General features: G+C 39.8%; 1 protein-coding gene across 1 annotated transcript in view; it reads right to left on the bottom strand.

Moving 5' to 3' along the window:
• MANBA (mannosidase beta) overlaps window positions 1–24,115 on the bottom strand; it is a 119,602-nt gene that overhangs the window by 77,164 nt on the left and 18,323 nt on the right. Inside the window, 3 exon segments of the mRNA NM_001285691.1 lie at window positions 9,194–9,304; window positions 10,364–10,539; window positions 21,829–21,952. Of these exon segments, the coding sequence (NP_001272620.1) occupies window positions 9,194–9,304; window positions 10,364–10,539; window positions 21,829–21,952 (411 nt within the window).

Below are 24,115 nucleotides of genomic sequence, written 5' to 3'. Positions count from 1 at the left end.
CAGAGTGCCAATTAGGGCTTTGCTTTCAGCTGTATAAACATTAGGGCCACTTCATTCTTCCCGAAGTTAAGAAGTATATGGGATGTGTGATGCAGAGGGGAATATACTCTCACTGGAGCTGACTCCAAGTTACCAAACTGTGTAGGAGGCTCCAGCTAACTGAGAGGAAAGACACATGAAGTGAACATACTGAAAACATTGCAAAATAAAATGTCTCTCTACAAGAGAAAAAAATAAAGATATAGTACATATAAACAGTGGAATTACTCAGCCATTAAAAGAGAATGAAATAATGCCATTTGCAGCAACATGTATGGACCTAGAGAGTGTCATACTGAGTGAAGTAAGTCAGCCAGAGAAGGAGAAATACCACACAACATCCCTTATATGTGGAATCTAGAAAGAAATGATACAAATGAACTTACTTACAAAACAGAAAAAGACTCACAGACTTAGAAAATGAACTTAGGGTTGCCAGGGAAGGGATAGTTAGGGGCTTTGGGAAGGTCATGCACACACTGCTATATTTAAAACAGATAACCAACAAAGACCTACTGTACAGCACATGGAACTCTGCTCATTGTTATGTGCCATCCTGCATGGGAGAGGGGTTTGGGGGAGAATGGAAACATGGATATGTATGGCTGAGTCCCTCTGCTGTCACCTGAAAATACCACAACATTGTTAATCAGCTATATCTCAATATGAAATGTTTTTGGTGTTAAAAATTTAAAATTAAAAAAAGAAATCAATAATTCTTTCAAAGTGTAGATACTGTGACTCTCAGAAAAGAGACGCACAGTTTTCAACCCCAGTGCTGCCTTACAGTCCTATCACAGTGCCTTAGCTCTCTCCAGCCTTTTCTTAAGTCTTCGCTTTCCTCAAATATCTAGCTTGGCCTCCATCACTTGAGTAACTTAAGTAGTTCATCCCCTGACGATGGCTAAAATGATCTATATTCTGTTGACTTTCTGCATCTTTAACTTAGATCTAATTCTTAAACTCTAGACACACATAATGAAGTGCTCATCAAATATTATTGTGGGGATATCTCTCAATCATTCCACACAAAACACCTGTAACACAGAAATAATTTTCATTCCATCTCATCTTCCAAATGTGTTCTTCGTTCTGAGTCTTTAACACAGAACTGCCACCCGACATTCAGGGGCACAAACCAGCAAATTAAGAATCATTCATAAATCATCCTCTCCTATCTCTATATATCATTAAGCCTCCTAAATTTCTCTCAAATTTTACCTCCTAATCTCTCTCAAATCTAACTCCTCAGCAGTAGTCATCTTGTGCCTGAGTTACCACCATAATCTTCTGACAGGCCTCCTAATCCTGTCATTCTTCCAATCTTATCTACATAATCTACATAAAACAAGTATGATCACTGCTCTCCTCTTCAGTTCAGTTCAGTTCAGTCACTCAGTCGTGTCCGGCTCTTTGCGGCCCCATGAATCGCAGCACGCCAGGCCTCCCTGTCCATCACCAACTCCCAGAGTTCACTCAGACTCACGTCCATCGAGTCCGTGATGCCATCCAGCCATCTCATCCTCTGTCATCCCCTTCTCCTCCTGCCCCCAATCCCTCCCAGCATCAGAGTCTTTTCCAATGAGTCTACTCTTCGTATGAGGTGGCCAAAGTACTGGAGTTTCAGCTTTAGCATCATTCCTTCCAAAGAACACCCAGGACTGGTCTCCTTCAGAATGGACTGGTTGGATCTCCTTGCAGTCCAAGGGACTCTCAAGAGTCTTCTCCAACACCACAGTTCAAAAGCATCAATTCTTTGGTGCTCAGCCTTCTTCACAATCCAACTGTCACATCCATACGTGACCACTGGAAAAACCATAGCCTTGACTAGACTGACCTTTGTTGGCAAAGTAATATCTCTGCTTTTGAAGATGCTATCTAGGTTGGTCATAACTTTTCTCCCAAGGAGTTAGTGTCTTTTAATTTCATGGCTGCAGTCACCATCTGCAGTGATTTTGGAGCCCAAAAAAATAAAGGCTGACACTGTTTCCACTGTTTCCCCATCTATTTCCCATAAAGTGATGGGACCGGATGCCATGATCTTCGTTTTCTGAATGTTGAGCTTTAAGCCAACTTTTTCACTCTCCTCTTTCACTTTCATCAAGAGGCTTTTTAGTTCCTCTTCACTTTCTGCCATAAAGATGGTGTCATCTGCATATCTGAGGTTATTGATATTTCTCCCAGCAATCTTGATTCCAGCTTGTGCTTCTTCCAGCCCAGCGTTTCTCATGATGTACTCTGCATAGAAGTTAAATAAGCAGGGTGACAACATACAGCCTTGATGTACTCCTTTTCCTATTTGGAACCAGTCTGTTGTTCCACGTCCAGATCTGTTGCTTCTTGACCTGCATACAGATTTCTCAAGAGGCAGGTCAGGTGGTCTGGTATTCCCATCTCTTTCAGAATTTTCCACAATTTATTGTAATCCACACAGTCAAAGGTTTTGGCATAGTCAATAAAGCAGAAATAGATGTTTTTCTGGAACTCTCTTGCTTTTTTGATGATACAACGGATGTTGGCAATTTGATATCTGGTTCCTCTGCCTTTTCTAGAACCAGCTTGAACATCAGGAAGTTCACGGTTCACGTACCGCTGAAGCCTGGCTTGGAGAACTTTGAGCATTACTTTACTAGCGTGTAAGATGAGCGCAATTGTGTGGTCGTTTGAGCATTCTTTGGCTCTCCCCTTAAAACCCTTCAAAAATCCCCAATGTCCTCAGGACAGTCCAATTCCTTTGCATGGCTTACTAGGCTCCATGGAATCTTGCCCCAGCCTACCTTTATAATATCATGCTACTCTACCTCAGACTCAAACACAGGCACACTGAAATTTCTTTCACCTCCACAAACACACAATATTCCTTCAAGACCCTGGGTTTGACATACTCTTGCCCTCTGCCTCTTTGCTGTACTGCACGGTTGAATTCCACTGTTCCCTCAGGGCACAGATCACCTTCTCTGCAAGTCTGTCCATGGCGGCCCTGCCCTGTGCTCACACAGTGCTCTATACTTCTCCAGAGTGCTTATCGTACTTTCTTGCAATTGCTTGTTTAAATATTTAATTTCCCAGCTGAATTATTAGTTTTACTAATATCTCAGAAAGAAATGGACAGGGTGTCTTATTCACTGTTCTATCGTCAGAGCCTATCAAAGTGGCAGGAACACAGTAGACGATCCCTAAGTATCGAGTGAATGAATGAGCTTCAGAAATACTCTACAGCAGCCCCAGCGAACAGGCACATTGCATAAACATGCATTAACACAAGGAGTGAGGCTGCTTATTTCTTTACTCCTGTAGCTCATCAATTAAAGAGTGGCATCTTTATATTAATAAACAATAATGCAACCATTTTAGCCTGAATTGAAATAGACTTATATCCAACACACAACAACTCACAAGTTCCTTTTCTTTTTCTTTGGTAAGTTGGAATGACTCATTCTTTTCTACACTTTCATAAAGATAACTCACAAGAAACTCAACATGGGAGAGCACGCATGTCTTCTGTCAAGACAGAATGAGAGGGAAAGTCTTGGCTCTTTAGGTAACTCTAGGACATGCTCCCTGTAGATATTATGGACACACACACACACACTCACAGTGCCTCAGAAAATACAGAGCGTAACTAAACAATCACAAAACAGAAAAGGAGCTCCTGAAGGGTAGAGCTCCAAACTGAGCTTGGTGTCTGGCCCACAGAAGAGGTAATACATGTTGATGTATAAAACCAATACAATATTGTAAAGTAATTAGCCTCCCATTAAAATAAATAAATTTATATTAAAAAAAATGGGAGGTGACACCAGAGGACAACCACAGCCAGTGCCAGTCGCAAACACCAAAGGCTGACGTCAGGGGTAAGAGAAAATCTATGGGAGTAATTAACACCACTTACTATACACTATCCCAAGCCACACTGAAGTTACCTCATCTTTATTGTCCCAGCATACATGCATGAAAATGGCATTTGAAGGACAATAAGTAGTCTGAAGCTAATAAATACCAAGCAATCCTTAGTCCTGGCAGGACCTAGTCATTTCTTTAAACCAAAGTCAAATTGCGTCCTTCAATATCCTCTATCTGAGGTTACCATATGACTTATTTAAAGATTTGGAGGCAAAATAGATGGTTAGTCCTTCAGAGGAAAACACTTTTATTGCATTTTTTATTTATTTATTTTTAACTGAACGATAATTGCTTTACAATAATGGTTTGATCTCTGCCATACATCAGTATGAATTAGCCATAGGTGCATTTTGCTTTAAATTCCGGTCCTAGGTATATTTGGAGCAGGGGAGGATTGGTCCTTCTTGAGAGGTTCTTCAACAGCATTACTTTAAAGTGCAAGGACTGTTTATCCCCACTGTCTTCTCTAGACAGCTCCATTCCCAATCTGGACTCAATTTTCGAATGTTTAAAGTAACATGAAGATGCAGTTTTATGCATAATGACTTAGAAGTTTTAATCCCAAAGCAGAACTGAAACATGTTGTTTTGGAGGAGGGATCCTGAAGTTCACCTATCATTTTGTCAGTCAGCATCCGAGAGGTTTGCTTTGCAACTAAAGATGGAGAAGCTTTATACAGTCAGCAAAAACAAGACCAGGAGTTGACTGTGGCTCAGATCATGAACCCCTTATTGCAAAATTCAAACTTATATTGAAGAAAGTAGGGAAAACCAATAGGCCATTAAGGTATGACCTAAGTCAAGTCCCTTATGATTATACAGTGGAAGTGACAAACAAATTAAAAGGATTAGATCTGATAGACAGAGTGCCTGAAGAACTCTGGATGGAGATTTTTGACATTGTACTGGAGGAAGTGATCAAAACCATCCCCAAGAAAAAGAAATGTAAAAAGGCAAAATGGCTGTCTGAGTAAGTGTTAAAAATAGCCGAAAAAAGAAGAGAAGCTTTTCTTTTTTGATTCCAGGTGAAAAGGAAAGATATACCCATTTGAATGCAGAGTTCCAAAGAATATCAAGGAGAGATAAGAAAGCCTTCCTCAGTGATCAATGCAACGAAATAAAGAAAAACAATAGAAGGGGAAAGACTAGAGATCTCAAGAAAATTAGAGCTACCAAGGGAACATTTTATGCAAAGATGGGCACAATAAAGGACACATATCATAAGGACCTACAGGAAGCAGAAGATATTAAGAAGAGGTGGCAAGAATACACACAAGAACTAAACAAAACAGATATTAATGACCCAGATAACCACAATGGTGTGATCACTCACCATGAGTGAGACATCCTGGAATGTGAAATCAAATGGGCCTTAGGAACAATTACTACGAACAAAGCTAGTGGAGGTGATGGAATTCCAGTTGAACTATTTCAAATCCTAAAAGATGATGCTGTGAAAGTGCTGCACTCAATACACCAGCAAATTTGGAAGACTCAACAGTGGCCACAAGATTGGAAAAGGTCAGTTTTCATTTCAATTGCAAAGAAAAGCAATGTCAAAGAATGTTCAAATTACTACACAATTGCACTCATCTCATACACTAGCAAAGTAAGGCTCAAAATTCTCCAAGCCAGGCTTCAACCATAGGTGAAACACGAACTACCAAATGTTCAAGGTGGGTTTAGAAAAGGCAGAGGAACCAGAGATCAAATTGCCAACATCCACTGGATCATCAAAAAAGCAAGTGAATTCCAGAAAAAAATCTACTCTGCTTCACTGACTACAGTAAAGCCTTTAACTGTGTGGATCACAACAAACTGTGGAAAATTCTTAAAGAGATGCAATACCAGACCACCTTACCTAACTCCTGAGAAATGTGTATGCAGGTCAAGAAGCAACACTTAGAACCAGACATGGAATAACAGACTGGTTCCAAACTGGGAAAGGAGGAGGTCAAGGCTGTATATTGTCACCCTGCTTATTTAACTTATATGCAGAGTACGTCATGAGAAACGCTGGGCTGGATGAAGCACAAGCTGGAATCAAGATTGCCGGGAGAAATATCGATAACCTCAGATATGCAGATGACACCACCCTTATGGCAGAAAGTATAGAGGAACTAAAGAGCCTCTTGATGAGGGTGAAAGGAGAGAGTGAAAAAGTTGGCTTAAAACTCAGCATTCAAAAAACTAAGATCATGGCATCCAGTCCCAACACTTCATGGCAAATAGATGGGAAACAATGGAAACAGTGAGAGACTTTACTTTTTTGGACTCCAAAATCACTGCAGATGGTGACTGCAGCCATGAAATTATAAGACTCTTGCCTCCTGGAAGAAAAGCTATAACAAATCTATACAGTGTATTAAAAAGCAGAGACATTACTTTGCTGACAAAGGTCCATATGGTTAATGCTATGGTTTTCCAGTGGTCATGTATGGATTTGAGAGTTGGACTATAAAGAAGGCTGAACATTGAAGAATTGATGCTTTTGAACTGTGGTGTTGGAGAAGACTCTTGAGAGTCCCTTGGATTGCAAAGAGATCAAACCCAGTCAATCCTAAAGGAAATCAGTTCTGAACATTCATTGGAAGGACTGATGCTGAAGCTAAAGCTCCAATACATTGGCCAGCCCTTGCGAAGATCTGACTCACTGGAAAAGACCACGATGCTGAGAAATATTGAAGGCAGGAGGAGAAGAGGATGACAGAGGATGAGATGGTTGGATGGCATCACTGACTCAATGGACATGAGTTTGAGCAAGCTCTGGGAGAGGGAATCCTGGCATGCGGCAGTCCATGGGGTCGCAAACAGTCAGACACAACTGAGCAACTGAGAAGCTCAGGGAGACTTGAGGATACAAAGCACATCATGAGAGAGGGGTGGCCTGATGAAACTACATTTGACGGTTTAATCCCCTCCTGCCACTAGACTCTTTGGATGATAACAACCAGTTTTATATTCCCCAGACACAAGACTGGAGAATGTCCTCACTGGCAAAGCTAAACACACAGATACAGACACACAGACACACACACACACAGAAGATCTATACACACATGGGCATCACCACATGATAAAGCTGAATTTCCACCTGAATACTGAACACTGAGGCTCACACAGGTCTTCTCGTCTGCATTTTTGTGATTTAATCTTCAGAATGAATCCATATCAAGAATAACTGACACTCCAGGAAAGTCTCTAATATAAAAGAGCCTAAAACAAGTAAAGAAATAAAGGAATGTAGAAAACAAAAAAGCAAAGAGAACTTCAAAACTAATAATTAAAATTCTCAGAGAAATAAGAAGATACTATAACCATGAAATAGAAATATGATGCATTTTTTGAATATCAAAACTGTTTAGAAATAGTTAAAGTGATAACAAAATATATGTAATTTTAAAACATAAGAGAATCCTACTGTATAGCACAGGGAACTCTGCTCAACATTATGTGGCAGCATGGAAGGAAGGGGAGTTGGGGGGAGAGTGAATACATGTATATGTATGGTTGAGTCCCTCTGCTGCCTACCTGAAATTATCACAACATTGTTAATCAGCTATACTCCAACATAAAATGAGAAGTTTTAAAAAATTAAGATAAAATCAAGTAAACTTCCCAGAACACAGAATAAGACAAGATGGGATAAAGAAGGGGATATCTAAGAATAATTCTCACTCTAGGAGGTCCATTCTGATTAATAGCTGTACCAGAAATATAAAACAAAACCAGACTGAGTTTCAGGATCAGAAGAGCCCACAAGACAACCAGCACAACAAAAACAAAAATCCACTCATTTTCAAATTTTCAAATATTAGATAATCAAAGATAACAAAATCCTAAAAGCTTCCAGAAGTAAACACAAGCAGATCTATATAAGAAAACAGATTAGAATGTAATTACACTTTATCTACAACACATTCTCAGGAATCTACTGAAGAAAGTGTTTTAACATAAGTGGAGGGTCAAAAAAAAAAGAGACAGACAGAAAGAAACATGGGTCTAAAGAATCAGGATTCTATTTTTAATCTAAGAGAAAGATGAAGGAAATACTCAGAACTCCTAGAAGACAGATGAAGGGAATTTCTAGAATGATAATAAAAGGAAGTTGCAGTTAAATAGAAGGTCTAGACAGTAAATAAGCAAGATCAGGGAGACGAGAAAATGGCTCTAGGAGACAGAGTTTCAAAATATAACAAAATTTAAAAATAATAATAATAATAAACAACAAATAGATTACCAGTGAGTGTGACTAAATTTAAAAGGTATATTCGAGAGTTTGCACATGATTTAAAGGAAGTAAAAAAGAAAAAACAAAAACTGGAAACATGATGCAATTATTTACTGTTAGGAAAACAGAAAATTGCACAAGAAAGAAAATATAATTTCAGGACACCATGTGGTTCAAGTTTGAAGAGAGTTTTCATAACATAATAGTATAAACACTGAAAACTGAGTTAACAAAAAATGGGCATATGACTACATTGGGAGGGAGATGGAGGCAGGATGGTATATTGGGGGCCAAGGGGGGTCATCAGAGAGAATCATATACGTTCCTCATCCTCTAGGTCTGAAGTCCATAGATAACACACCAAACTGAAAAATTAGGAAATACTGGTAGAAGCAGGTTATTTGAGGAAATGAAAGTAATCAGCAGAATATATAAGTAAAAGTTAAAAAGTATTGATTCTGAGGAGTAGAAAACAGAAATAGAAAGGGTTGGATGGACAAGGGATTCTATTTTTCACATGAAACTTAGAGTAATATTTGAGCTGTAAAATTATATATGGCTTCCCTGTGACTCAGCAATAAAGAACCCACCTGCCAATGCAGGAGACATGGGTTCGATCCCTGGGTCGGGAAGATCCCCTGGAAAAAGAAATGGCAACCCACTCCAGCATTCTTGCCTGGAGAACATCATGGACAGAGGAGCCTGGTGGGCTACAGTCCATGGGGTTGCACTGAGTAAGCAACAACAATAAAATTACATATATCTATTATGTTGGCATAAAGCACAATTTAAAGCACAGTAGAATATAAAGAAAACAACGTGCAATGTCTGGCCCATTAAAAAGACAAATACACATATATTAGAAGCTTTTAAATGCATATGACTATTACTAGCAACTATCTCCAAGTGGTGGGGTTACAGAAGTTTTGTTATTTTCTTCTGTTTCTATAAAGATCTGTATTGCTATTTTAACAAAAAAATATATACTTTTTTCACAAAATATCTTAAAGTGTTTGCTTACCTTAGCTGATTTTTCAAAACGTAAGCCTCCATCCAGCTCAAAAGTAACTGTCATGTCGTACCCAGTCTGGTTTCCGTGTCCATGAGGCCACCAAGTTTCTACAATAACAGCCTTTTAAAGAATAATATTAAGTTCGTCTAAGTAATCTGTGGCATATTTTCAGCAAAATAATACAGTAATTCAGAGCATCACAGCAACTTCTCATAGTCAAGCACAGAGCAATATCAATCTCCCTCCCTGTTTCATGTCAAATTATACCAATCCATAGATAACATTTAAAAAACGCGACATGCTGGGAGTTTAGCATGGATTAATTTATATCAAAAGGGAGGAGAAAGAACAAAAAGAACAAAATAATGTGGGCATTCAGAAAGACAAGTCTTCCCATCCCAACACTCAGTTCAGTTCAGTCACTCAGTCGTGTCCGACTGCGACCCCGTGAACCGCAGCACGCCAGGCCTCCCTGTCCATCACCAACTCCTGGAGTCCACCCAAACCCATGTCCATTGAGTCAGTGATGCCATCCAACCATCTCATCCTCATTCCAACACTCAGTTGACATTTATTCTACATTCTTAACATTTAGAATTGGACTCTGAGGTAAACTCTTTTTTCAAGCCCACAACTAGAAAAGTGTTTTGAGTTCTTACTTTATCTGAACAGACACTGAATGCTGATTTGCTCCATCCTTTTCTGCTCACAATTGTCAATTGCAAGAAAAGAAAATGAGAAAGAGAAAGTAAAATCCAGTCCACTTCTACTCATGAAAGATTATAAGCTGAGAATTAGAATTCTGTATTCAGAATAAGCACCAATATTCAAAATAGTTTACCAGTATCAAAAATAATCACAGCATTCAAATATGATGGTTAGGATGCATTTTGGATTTAAGATACTGCAAATACTGCAGAAAAAATAAACTATAACACACCTGACTTCTTGAGAGGAGAGGATGCCAAATTAATCACATAACCTCCATTTTATTATTCTTAAAATTGGAAGAAATCATTCCTTAGCTAGCACACACAAAAAATATATAACAGGTTAAAAGTAAAGGAGAAAATGGAAAAGGCACATTTTCCCTTAACATTCAGTTCCTTTTTTCTAAGCATTTCTTTTGAACAATATTGCTTTCCATCTTGTAGCCTCTCAGAAAGTGCTGGCATTCACCTTGTCGATTTTCACAAAGAGCTTAACAGTCCTTTCCCCATGTCGAAGTTCAATGTTGTTTCTCTGCTGTATGTTTAATTCAGGGATGGCTACAATCGCTTCACCAGAAACCAGCTTTGAACTGACAACATCAAAAGAAGACTCTATTTTAAGATTCCATGTCTCCATATAGTTATCTAAGGTATAAAAAGAAAAAATATATATATATTATGTAGAATTCATTGAAAAAAGACCAAAGCAGCTTCTAAACTGTAAGTGCTCCACAAATGCAATCATGATCAAGAGTTCAGTGAAAACTGTTTTAATGTTTAATCTTTCATTCTAAAGAATAACCAAAGTTATATTTTTTGTATATACTTCTACTCAAAACTATTACAATCGTAAGTCACAAAAACTTTATAAACAGGGCATAAAGAAAATTATAAGTGAAAAGATAGTATAAATCTTTCAAGATTGATAAACTCTTGCTTTTTCCTTTTTATAAAGTAAAAATACTAAGGGTTTTTAAGCCATATAATAAGTTATACACTTAGTTGTATTAGAATTAATCAGATGTGCAAAAAATAAAGATGTATTTTAAATGTAGATTATTAATCCAAGAAATAGAACCATCTATATGCCATGTACTTTGCTAAGTGATAGGACTTAAATAGCAACCAGGGTAAACAAACATGGCCCCTGCACCTATGAGCTAAGAGAATAACGGGATATGGATAAGCACAAAAGTGTGATAATGCAAGAACGGGAGAACTGAAAGGTTATCCAGAAAAGTATTCACATTCCCTTTACCACATTTTAATCATTTTTAAATGGAAGCACGCACTCCAATCTGATCCAAAGCTATTTATTTTCTAAAATATCCCTAAATCTTTGACACTTGCCTCACCTTTAGCTCCTAATCATATTGCCTCTGGCTTCCTTTGTGGGCATACTAAGTCACATCAGTCATGTCTGACTCTGAGCAACCCTACGGACTGTAGCCCACCAGGCTCCTCTGTCCATGGGATTCTCCATCAAGTCCGTGATGCCATCCAGCCATCTCATCCTCTGTCGTCCCCTTCTCCTCCTGCCCCCAATCCCTCCCAGCATCAGAGTCTTTTCCAATGAGTCAACACTTTGCATGAGGTGGTCAAAGTACTGGAGCTTCAGCTTTAGCATCATTCCTTCCAAAGAAATCCCAGGGCTGATCTCCTTGCAGTCCAAGGGACTCTCAAGAGGCTTCTCCAACACCACAGTTCAAAAGCATCAATTCTTCGGTGCTCAGCCTTCTTCACAGTCCAACTCTCACATCCATACATGACCACAGGAAAAACCATAGCCTTGACTAGACGGACCTTAGTCGGCAAAGTAATGTCTCTGCTTTTGAATATGCTATTTAGGTTGGTCATAACTTTTCTTCCAAGGAGTAAGCGTCTTTTAATTTCATGGCTGCAGTCACTATCTGCAGTGCTTTTGGAGCCCCCCAAAATAAAGTCTGACACTGTTTCCACTGTTTCCCCATCTATTTCCCATGAAGTGATGGGACCGGATGCCATGATCTTCGTTTTCTGAATGTTGAGCTTTAAGCCAACTTTTTCACTCTCCTCTTTCACTTTCACCAAGAGGCTTTTTAGTTCCTCTTCACTTTCTGCCAGTAAGAAAGCCCTTACTATCTCTTATTTCAAGAAATAACATTTACTAAGAACATACTATGACCTAGGCATTGCATTATGACCCCAACATGTATTAACTTATTTAAGCATCACACTATTGCTATAAGGTAAATTCCACTATTATCATGTTATAAATGAGAAACCCGATTCAGAGAAGTTAAATAACTTACCCAAGGTCCCACAGCTAGTAAGCAGCACAACTTGGATGTGAACCAAGACAGTCTAAAACTAGAGACTGTACACTTAACCTTTAAATGTGGCCACTCTCACCCAGATAATTTCACCCAAACCATATCTTAGTGGTGTTCAGGATTTCTACAGTGGGGAGAGGGTTTTATTATATAGAAAAACATGATGGCAAGCTATGCCAGACATCAAATATGTCCTCTGGCTGAGTCTTTGACCAAAACAGCACACATTTGCAAAACTGCTGAAGTGTGCTGCCAGATCACCTAGCCTACTTTCTGATGTGTTTCATTTCTCCAGACCACAGGCTGCCAAACTACAATCTGCGGGCCAAACCTGGACTACCTCCTGTTTCTACAGATAAAATTCCATTGGAACACAGCTGCTATGGGTTGAATTGTATCATTTCTCCCACCCAGACTCCATGTGTTGAAGCTCTAACCCTTAATGTGATTCTATCTGGAGACAGGGTCTTTCAGGAGGTAATTATGTTAAATGAGTTAATAAGGGTGGGGGGTCCTATTCTGATAGGAAGGTAGCCTTACAAGAGGAGAAAAAGAGCAATTTCTCTCTCTCCCTCTCCCCCTCCCTCTTTCCCTGCCTCCCCCGCTTCATGTCTCTCACCCCCTTCCCTTTTGCTGTCTCTCTCCCCTTCCATGTCCTTCCCTCCGTGTCTCCCTCCCCCCCTCCATGGCCCTCTGTCTCCCAGTCTCTCCATCTCCCTCCCCCTTCCCATCTCTCCCTCCCCGTCTCTCTCCCCCTCCATCTCCCTCCCCTCCCTCGTCTCTCCCTCCATCTCCCCCCTGCCCTCTCCCCCACCACCACATGAGAACATAACTAGGAAGTTTACCATCTACAAGCCAGGGAGCAGACTGTCACCACAAACCAAATTGGCCAGTACCTTCATCTTTGACTTTCCAGCTTCCAGAAGCACGAGAAATCAATTTCTGTGGCTGAAGCTGCCCAGTCTTCAGTATTTTGTTCCAGCAGCCCAGACAGCACCCTTGCTCGCTGCTCACAAACTGCTCTCAGTTGCCTTCGTGCCACAAAGGCAGAGGTGAGTAAAAGCAACAAAGGCCACATGAACCTAAACACTAAAATATTCACTACCTGACCCTTTACAGAAGAGCTTGCTGCTCTCTCTCCTAAAACATATCCCCACAAATGCCATTCTAATCTTTCTTTAACATGTGTAATGACAAAAACTCCCACCTCCCTTTTTTCAGGCCTTGACTAGTAGTGAAACACAAGCTGGAATCAAGATTGCCAGGAGAAATATCAATAACCTCAGATATGCAGATGACACCACCCTTATGGCCGAAAGCAAAGAGGAACCAAAGGGTCTCTTGATGAAAGTGAAAGAGAGTGAAAAAGCTGGCTTAAAACTCAACATTCAAAAAACTAAGATCATGGCACCCAGTCCCATCACTTCATGGCAAATAGATGGGGAAACAGTGAGAGACTTTACTTTTTTGGCCTCCAAAATCACTGCAGATGGTGACTGCAGTGATAAAATTAAAAGATTGCTTGCTCCTTGGAAGAAAAGCTATGACCAATGTATACAGCATATTAAAAAGCAGAGATATTACTTCACCAACAAATGTCCACTGAGTCAAAGCTATGGTTTTCCAGTGGTCACATACGGATGTGAGAGTTGGACTATAAAGAAGGCTGAACACTGAAGAACTGATGCTTTTGAACTGTGGTGTTGGAGAATTCTCGAGAGTCCCTTGGACTACAAGGAGATCCAACCAGTCTATCCTAAAGGAGATCACTCCTGAATTTTCACTGGAAGGACTGATGCTGAAGCTGAAACTCCAATACTTTGGCCACCTCATGCGAAGAGCTGACTCACTGGAAAAGACCCTGATGCTGGGTAGTATTGGGGGCAGGAGGAGAAGGGGATGACAGAGGATGAGATGGCTGGATGGCATCACCAACTCAATGGACATGAGTTGAGTAAGCGCTGGGAGTTGGTGATGGACAGGAAAGCCTGGCGTGCTGCAGTCCATGGGGTCGCAAAGAGTCAGACAGGACTGAGCAACTGAACTGACCGACTGACTAGTGGAGTCATTCTCTACACGGATCTCAAATCCACTTTTCCTTCCACCTACAGGTTTCAGTTCTGCCCTCTAGGCCCCTCCTACCAATCAATAACCACTAAGGTCAAGCAGGCTCTTCAGCTGTTTTCTATCACTTCTTCAACAGAGAATCTGCTGCTTGTAACTGCTTCCAGCTGTAACAGTATCTCCCAAAGGTTACTGGCAAAATTGCCCAGTGTCTACTGCTTCTAACACAGAAAGTTCTAAAATAAACCAACACACCTTTGGAGCTCATCCCATTATTTTCCTTGAGTGCCATGAAATGAAAAAACTAAGGCTGAGAAATTAAAAACCCAACATGAAGAGTTACAAGCCTCTCGTCATTACCAAACCCTACACCAACACATTTTGCTCTCATCTTCCAAACGAAGTACCACCCGTCCCACCAGAAGTCATGGAAAATTTCAGTTGTTTAGGTTCACAGAGCACACTTAAACAATAATTTTCTGTTATCACCCGGTCTCTTCTTTCCACTGGCTAATTTTATAATGTATAATCTTATATCTAGTTAAGGAACGCTCCCTCTTATAAATCAAGACCCATTTCTAGAACACAACTTTCTAGCATATCTCTTGTAACTAACAAATTATCCTTCCCTATAGAATACCTATCACCCCCAGCTCTCCTGAATCTGAATGCAAGATCATTTCAAAACTGGACAAAGTACTAGATGGAATAAAGAAGAAAGGTTAGTACATGATTCAAAATCCCCTCCCAGGTCTCCTTCTCAGTTACATCAAGTTTTGCATCCTTCCTCACCCTGACCAATCAACCCTGGGCCCAAACAGGACAGGAACTCATCATCCGAACAGGGTGGAGAACAAGCCAGCATGCCCACTCTCTACAACCAAGGCCTTCCCTGGCCTGCAGCCTCAGCAGGGTCCTAGTGGATGTTCCGTTCCCTGCACAAGACACCGCAGTTAACAGTTTGCTCCACACAAGCTCAACCAGACAGGCGACCCAAGACATGGCAGAGAGCACGTTTCTGGCCAGTGAATCATTCTCAAATTCTTCAAAGGCAGATTCAGTGTGAGGTTTCTAAAAACAACGAACCAACCAAATCAGCATGAGTCTGACTTGAACAGGAATTTGCAGAAAGGGTAACCAGCCACACAGCCCAGATTAATGTACGCTGCTGCTGCATACAAGCAATCTTCAGGACAACTCCAGTGCGTGCAGTTGTGGCCGATACACTAGCCTTTGAAGCTGTTTATGGGATTTCCTTGATGGTCCAATGGTTAAGAATCCAACTTGCAATGCAGAGAATGTAAGTTCAATCCCTGGTTAGGGAAATAAAATCTCACATGCCACAGAGCAACTAAGCCTGTGAGCTGCAACTACTGAATCTTTGCGCTCCGGAGCCCACGTGCCACAACTTGAGAGTCCACAACAAAGACCCCCCATGTCGCAACTAAGACCCGCTGCAGCCAAATAAATATAGCTATATATATATATATATATATGCTTAAAAGTGTAAAATGTGCCAGCTCCTTTTACACTCCCATGTAGTACACTTTTTTGTCAAGATGTGGTCAGGGGAAAAAAAAAGCTTTATTGGGTTGTCTAAGAGGAAAAAAAAAAGAAAACAAGTCATGGAAGTAGAAAAATAGGAAGATGGCTGAATTACCTTAATTCAAACAGACAGAGGAGTCTAGTGAGTGACAGTCCATGGGTCGCAAAGAGTCAGACATGACTCAGCAACTGAGCACACACACACAACTGCATCTATAAGGACCAGAAAGACACTCTCTGAACTACACCTGAAGTCTTGCTTCAACTGATTGTAATTAAGCCTCAAGTATCAACATCTTCATTTAATCATGTATCTAGCTTCAAAAAACCTGAGTTCTTCCACACAGAAGCCCTCATTGGGTTATAATGAGTGCTGTAATTTACAAACATGGGGAAGAACCTGTGAAATGTTAGAGGCAGAGGAAACACAGTGATCTACTAGTCACTTTGCAGACGTGGTATCTGAGGCCTTGACTGCAGAATTAGCTCAAAGTTCCTGAGCCAGTGGACAGGACGAGGGCCCAGGTTTCCTGACCCCAGTGCTCTCCATCGTGCATGCCTCTCCCACAGAGGTGCCTATCAAAGAGAAGCACGCTAGCACCCTAGCACACACACACAGAAAGGAACCGAACAATGAGGAAGAACAAAAGCAAATGTGCTTTTGCCCTTCAGAGTCCCAAGTCCTAACAGTAAATATGTGACATGGGAAAAAAAGCACTTCAGGGTGTACAATAGAATGTTAGCCTCTGAATATGAGAGTCCTTGTTAAAAAAAAAAAAAAAAAGGAAAAACACTGAAATCTACAAACATAAAGACTGTGTCTGACCCTCCACCAAGTGCATAATTACATGGTGCTCAGATCCTGTATTTGCCAGAACACCATCTTTGTAATCTAAACTACGTGACAAAGGCATGACACTAGTTATGTGGGCATTTCTGCCGAACAGTGGAAATATACTTCTTGAATAATTACTATCTGTGAATCTTGACAGGCACTATAAATTACACTCCAAACACAAAGAGCAAAAATGTTGGATCTACGCAAAGAAACAAAATAAACGCAAAAGGCCTGGGTTAAGAATACAGGATGGCATCTGGGAGGGTTAAGAACCAGTAGGGACATGGAAGCACACTCAGGTTAGCATGGGATGGATCGGCAAACGTTGGTAGATTGCTTATGTAAAATGAAAAAGATGCTTAATCTCACTGAGGAGGAAGCTCCTCAAAGATGGCTGCATTCGTTAGCCCTGCTGAGCTCCTCTCAGCTTCTCTCCACCCGTGAGCTGCATCTTGCACCTTTCATAGGTGATGCAGAGCTGCAGTGAACAGGTAGTCTTGTGCACCTGAAGGAACACCAGTGACAACAAGCCTCAGAATGTTTAACTTCAGACATAGGATATTTTCCCATTCTTCTGCTGCAATTACAGGACAGACTTCAGTAGCTGCTTTTCCAAGAGCTATACAGCTTGTATTCCCCAAAAAGCAGGCTTACGTAGTTACAATAGTTGTTTTCCCCTTCTTTGCCAAGCAGCAAGATCTCCTTGCCTACTCAGCAGGACAAAATCCTCAAAGATGATATCAAGACAAAACAGGCACAAAGCAACATCTTCCCCCACCCCAACACCAAACAAGGATAAACTGGTAAGTTCTAGAGAAGAAAAAAAAATGACTTACACAACAAAAATCAGAGGAGGTTATTCAAACAACCTACCTACCCATAAATATATTTTCAAGGCTGAATACTGTCATTTTATGGGTAATGAAAAGTGATTCAAAATGAACGCAAGAAAACGCATGCTTGCATTCGAAAATGTATGCTTTAAACAAGGCACTAAGCAAGCCTGACAGGTTTCTCAGCTTGGTCAGTGGTAAAGAATTCACCTGCCAGTGCATGAGATGTGGGTTTGATCCCTGGGTCAGGAAGATCCACTGGAAAAGAAAATGGCAACCCACGCCAGTACTATTGCCTGAGAAATCCCATGGACAGGGGAGCTTGGCAGGCTACATAGCCCATGGGGTGGCAAAGAGTGGGACACAACTTATCTACTAAACAACAACAGAGCAAGATGGACGAATCTTTGCTACACTGTAATATTATATGCTCTGGAGAAAGCTGTAAGCAAAGGGCAGCAGTGACCTTCGATACAGGCCTCTGTTAGTGACCTTCGATACAGGCTAGAGCCTAGCTAGGGGCTGGGCCCACTCCTCCAATGCAAAGGCTAGGTCTTCAAGAAAGAAGAGATGGGGTGTGGTAGGCTGAGGCAACAAGTAAATGTGGATAGGGTCGGGAAGACAGTGTCTCTGAGGAATGGAAGTGCCCAAGCACAGGTCAAAGACCCACAGCTCACCTCAGCTCAAGAGGAAGATTTACATGTGCAAAAAACATCTCTGCACTATTTTTTTCTAACTGTGGTAACAAAAGATTAAACAATGAAGTGTTTCATGAGAACATTATATATTTGGACTTAAAATGTCTACATAACCTTATAGAAAGTTCATAAAAGCAAACAACCATCCCTCCCTAATAAATTTTAGGGCCTAATAGTCGGGAAGATCCCCTGGAGAAGGAAATGGCAACCCACTCCAGTATTCTTGCCTGGAGAATCCCATGGACGGAGGAGCTTGGTGGGCTACAGTCCACAGGTCGCAAAGAGTCGGACATGACTGAGCGACTTCACTTCACTTCATGAACAATTTACATCAGGTCACAAATATGAGATGATCAATATATGAATATATGTCTCTGTCTCTCTCATACACATATATATGTATTCAAATAAATATTTTCTAATAAAGTTTTAAAGAAAATCATATCAATACATCAGTATCTCTTAAAACCTAGATAAATAAGAGCCTAAGAGACAATGAGAGCAACTCTTGTTTCCCTTTGACCTCAGTGTTTTTTTAAATACAAATTTGTTTTTATTACCTTAAACATTAAGAATACTTGAAAATCATTTAGGAAGCTGAGGGAAATCAAACAAATGACCAAAGGATATTGAAAAGTGCACTATGATCAAAAAATTAAGAATGTAGAAAGAGACAAATATATATATGTGTGTATATATATATATATATACATAAAGAAAATTAATTAACAAAAATTTCAAGTTAATTTTTAAAGTCTAATAGCTTTTTTCTGTCATACTTGATACAATTAAATTGGAGAACTATGGTTGGTCATTTTATCTTTAAGGGTAAGCACACTAATTTTAAATAAAGAAATAAATTGAATATTTGGAAAAGCAAAAAGTTATTTTCATCTAGCTGCAACAGGCAGAGAGCAGAAAGTGCCATAAAGTCAAAGTAGTTTAGCCTTTCATAATAAATTGACTGAATACTAGATATTAGTTTATTTGCTTTCTTCTCTTATTAGAGACAATATAAGCTCAATATATACATTTATAAGAATTAAATATAAACTATCTGTAGTATTAGAATATAGAGTATATAATTAGTATACAGATTAGTCACTGCTTGCATTAGTTTTGATTAATTTCATTTCACACTTCAATTTTAAAAACGAATACGGTATTTGATTTTAAATAAAAATGATGTGTATATACTTTAGATTCTGAATTACTCCTGTTAAAAAATGTTTGGTAACTCTCACAATCCTGCTTCAAAGTGTGTACAAAATAAATGCAAGAAGTATCCAAAATATATTAGTTTATTCTCTATTTTTTTCAACTTTTAAATTTCTATTGATTTCAGTGATGATTGCTATCTTCCAAATACAAACTAAAAAAAAAAAAATTCTGGAAAAACTCCTACTGGAAGTTTCTCTCCTAATGCTTTGTAAGTTTATGCTTCCATTTTCTCTATTACATCAAGCAACCAAATTGAAATCTATTAAATTTATCAAAAATGTAAGAATTACTGCTTAATATGCATAGGACACATCTTCTGAACAGGAAACATATTTTTCTCTTTGTTAAGTACAAAATATATTGTAGTCATAAGACATCAAAAATGTACTTGATATGAATAATTAATTACAGTGAGTCTAAATTAAATTTTAAGCATCACTTAAATTGATTTAATTCAAATAAAATTCATCCTAGTCACTAATGGCTAAAAAACTGAACCTTAATGACTCACAATCAGAAAGAAATATTTAGGTTCATATTCAAGCTTTTAAATTAAACTAGAGCAGTGCTATTCAAATTTTCTCAGATATCAGAATACCAGAGCTCAAAGCAATTTTTCTAACCACCCAAACGCTGATTAAACTTTGAAACTATTGAATAAATAACTTTTGGGAAAATCAGGCCCCCTCTTACAGTAGGTTTATTATATATACATGAGAAAAATTATGGATGGGGGTTGGGGAGAGTGAACCATTATATATTTGATTTTATAGCAAGGCTCAGTTTGGGTTGAGTCTCTGAAGAATAGTTTGAGAAACACTAAACTAGAAAGCTCTAAATAGCCACATTTATTTGTACAATTTACATCAGGGCCTCTAATGCCTTTTTGACATTTAATAATGCCAGCAGCACCTAATAGCCTCCGCAATTATCAACCATCTCTGATGCGCTTTCACCTTCTGCCTTCAGAAAACACAGATTTGGCTCCATGTGGAGCAATCTAGGGTCAATGGGCCCTAAGACACCAGAATGCTTGATGTCATATCACATCCTTGGATATAAACGACGTCCAGTTAGGCCTGCAGTGAACTGGACTGAGCATCATGAGCTACCATTTAAAATCCCATTTGCCTCCACCTTCACCCTGACTTCTCTAACTTCTCCAATCTTCTGATCTCTGATTTTCCAAACTCCTGGGGTTGCCATCCTGAAGACTGCAACACAATCTAATTTGGTTTGATCATTGTTTCTCTCTCCCCTCCACACCACAACCAACTTGCAGTGTCAGTAAACACATTATACTTCTTTTCTAAGCCAAACATACACAGTGCTGAGCAAAGAGCTCAACAAATATTTGACCAGCACTCAACCAATTTGTTGATATCTGTGAGATTTCTGAGGTTTTTTTCAATGCTCTTTTCAAAAGAAAAAGCAGTATTCTTTACCTTACCAGAGTTTCTTTAATGCCTTGTTTGCCTTTCAGTTTACTTTCAACTCTTAACAAGGCTGGTATATCATGGCCTTCAGAGGAGAAAATGTGCAGTGATAGAAAGTCAGCCCAGTGATTTAAGCAAACCAAGAACTCAGCACCATGGGGTTCTGAAAGGGACTACAGGGGCAGCAAAAAGGAGTGCAAGCCCCCAGACTAAGCCTGGGGGGCTATAGTCTGTGGGGTCGCAGAGTCGGACATGACTGAGTGACTCACACAGTATCATTGATGTCCTTATCAGAAGAGGAAATTTGGACAACATTAAGGGTGTATGAAAGAATACATAGCTAGGGAAAGAAAGAATTAAGAAAGAATACATAGCGAGGGAAAACAGAGTTCCTTCCTGCCGTCTTTCCTTCCCTCCTCACCTCCCTCTCTTCTCCTTCCTTTCTTTCTTCCTCTCTTTTTTTTTTTTTTATTTTTCAGAATATATGAAAAGGTAGCTACCCACCTACTTACCTGTTTTATATATTGGGTTGGCCAAAAAGTTCATTTGGGTTTTTCCATGGAAAATAAATTTTCATGACAGATCAGTTTGTATATATTTTTCACTTTTCTAAACTTAATATGCCATAAAAATTTTTTAAAAAGTAAGTCTCTGAAAATTACACTTGTTCCTCATTAACCACGACAGATTGGTTCCAGTATCTACTGGAGGACCAGGACCAAAATCCAGGACCAAAATCTACTGATGCTCAAAGTCAGCCCTCCATATCTGCAGTTCTGAATCATAGATTCAACAGACCTTAGATCATTCAGGCCTGTAGTATTCATTAAAACAAACTCATTAAAACATACGAGTGGACCTGCACAGTTCAAACCCATGTTGTTCAAAGGTCAACTGTACATTTGTATATTAAAATTATAAAGCCAACGTTTATAATACAGAGGAGGCTCAGAAAAGAAAAACAAAAAATCACACCTCTTAGCTTACCATAGATGGGGGTAAACATGAAGTAGTTCAGATGACAAATATTATAAGCTTCAATTCTAACATCTTTCCATATGCCCTGGGTAGGAAAAGAAGGTCCCCAGTCCCAACCAAAGGAACACTGCATCTGTAATTTCAAGGGAAAAAAAGAAGATGGATTCTAATTACCATGAGACTTAAACATTATGAAAAACCTTTTCTTTTAAAATAGTACGTGTATATTGGTTTGCCAGGGCTGCCATAACAAAATACCACAAACTGGGTGACTTACACAACAGAAATTAAGTTTTGCACAGTTCAAGGGGTGAGGAAGTACAAGATCAAGGTGCTGGCAGGTTTGGTTTCCTGGGCTTACAGATGGCCATCTTCTCACAGTGCCCTTAACAGCCTCTTCTGTGAACACACACACATACCCTTAATGTTGTCCAAATTTCCTCTTCTGATAAGGACATCAATGATACTGTGCGAGTCACTCAGTCATGTCCGACTCTGCGACCCCACGGACTATAGCCCACCAGGCTTCTCTGTCCATGGAATTCTCCAGGCAAGAATACTGGAGTGGATTGCTATTCCCTTCTCCAGAGAACTTCCCAACCCAGGGATCGAACTCTGGTCTCCTGCATGGCAGGCAGATTCTTTACTGTCTGAGCTACAGGGAACGATACTGGATTAGGACTAATCCTAATGGTCTCATTTAACTTAATCACCTCTTTAAAGTTCTCACCTCCAAACAGGGAGACATTTTGATCTTATCGAGGGTCAGCATTTCAATATATAAATTTGGGGGGCGGGGGCACAGAATTCAGTCCATGATAGAGTGCGTGTGTCCCATTCACGACATCTAAAATGACCCACAATGCACCGCTCCTGGTATTCACAGCCTAGTGTAACCCCTTTCCCTTGAGTATGACATGACCTAATGAATCACTTTTAACCAGAAGAATACAGAAGCGATGAGAGCAGGTCCAAAAGTAGGTTATAGAAGACTGTACCTTCTCTCTTAGGCGCTCACTCAGCTCTCTCTTGGCCAAGAGAGAAGTTGGCTGCCATGCTGTGAGGCAATTCTGGAAGAGGCCCACATGAGTGAGCCTGGAGGCCTATCTCCGGCCCACCAATAAGCACATGGTGGAGCTAAGGCAGGCCTCACCCAGGCCTAAAATGACTGAAGCCCTGGTCCAGAGTTTGTCACTAACCTCATGACTGACCTTGAGCCAGAAGTACCCAGCTAAGACACACCTGCATTCCTGACAGAAACTGTGATAACAAATGTTTTAAGCTGATAAGTTTTGGAATAATTGTTACACAGCAATAGATAACTTAATACAATAACTAATCTATCAACCTAGGCAACATAGTTAAATTTGGTAAAAAAGTTCTAAGACTATAAAATCTAATTATGTACATTTATCCTTCAAAAGCATATTACACTGAAGAAACACAATAGATAATCTTTATATTTCCTTGAAATATCTCTGAACCTACTACTATTCAGTTCAGTTCAGTTCAGTCGCTCAGTCATGTCTGACTCTTTGCGACCCCATGAACTGCAGCACACCAGGCCTCCCTGTCCATCACCAACACCTGGAGTTCACTCAAACACATGTCCATCGAGTCGGTGATGCCATCCAACCATCTCATCCTCTATCGTCCCCTTTTCCTCCTGCCCCCAATCCCTCCTAGCATCAGAGTCTTTTCTAATGAGTCAACTCTTCTCATGAGGTGGCCAAAGTACTGGAGTTTCAGCTTTAGCATCAGTCCTTCCAAAGAACACCCAGGACTGATCTCCTTCAGAATGGACTGGTTGGATCTCCTCGTAGTCCAAGGGACTCTCAAGAGTCTTCTCGACAACACCACAGTTCAAAGCCATCAATTCTTCGGTGCTCAGCTTTCTTCACAGTCCAACCTTCACATCCATACATGACCACTGGAAAAACCATAGCCTTGACTAGATGGACCTTTGTTGGCAAAGTAATGTCTCTGCTTTTCAATATGCTGTCTAGGTTGGTCATAACTTTCCTTCTAACTATAAAAAATGAGGAAACATACTGAAAGATAAAAATACGCATAAACAGACTTAAGAAACTCTGGCTAGACTTGCAAACCCCTATTTCCTCCAGGATGAATTCAGAAATCCTAGGTTCTGAACTTACATCCCAGAAATAATAAGTTCAGAATTTAGACACCTATTGCAATTACCCTTCAATTAAAAATAAATAAATTTTTGAAAGTAGAAAAACACAAAACAGCAAGAAAAATGAAAAAAAAAATACCCTCAACATTCAAAAACTAA

Source organism: Capra hircus, chromosome 6, assembly GCF_001704415.2.
Source record: "Capra hircus breed San Clemente chromosome 6, ASM170441v1, whole genome shotgun sequence".
Taxonomy (NCBI): Eukaryota; Metazoa; Chordata; class Mammalia; order Artiodactyla; family Bovidae; genus Capra; species Capra hircus.
Note: the sequence above shows the minus strand (reverse complement) of the source record. Positions and strands in the feature narration are given on the sequence as shown.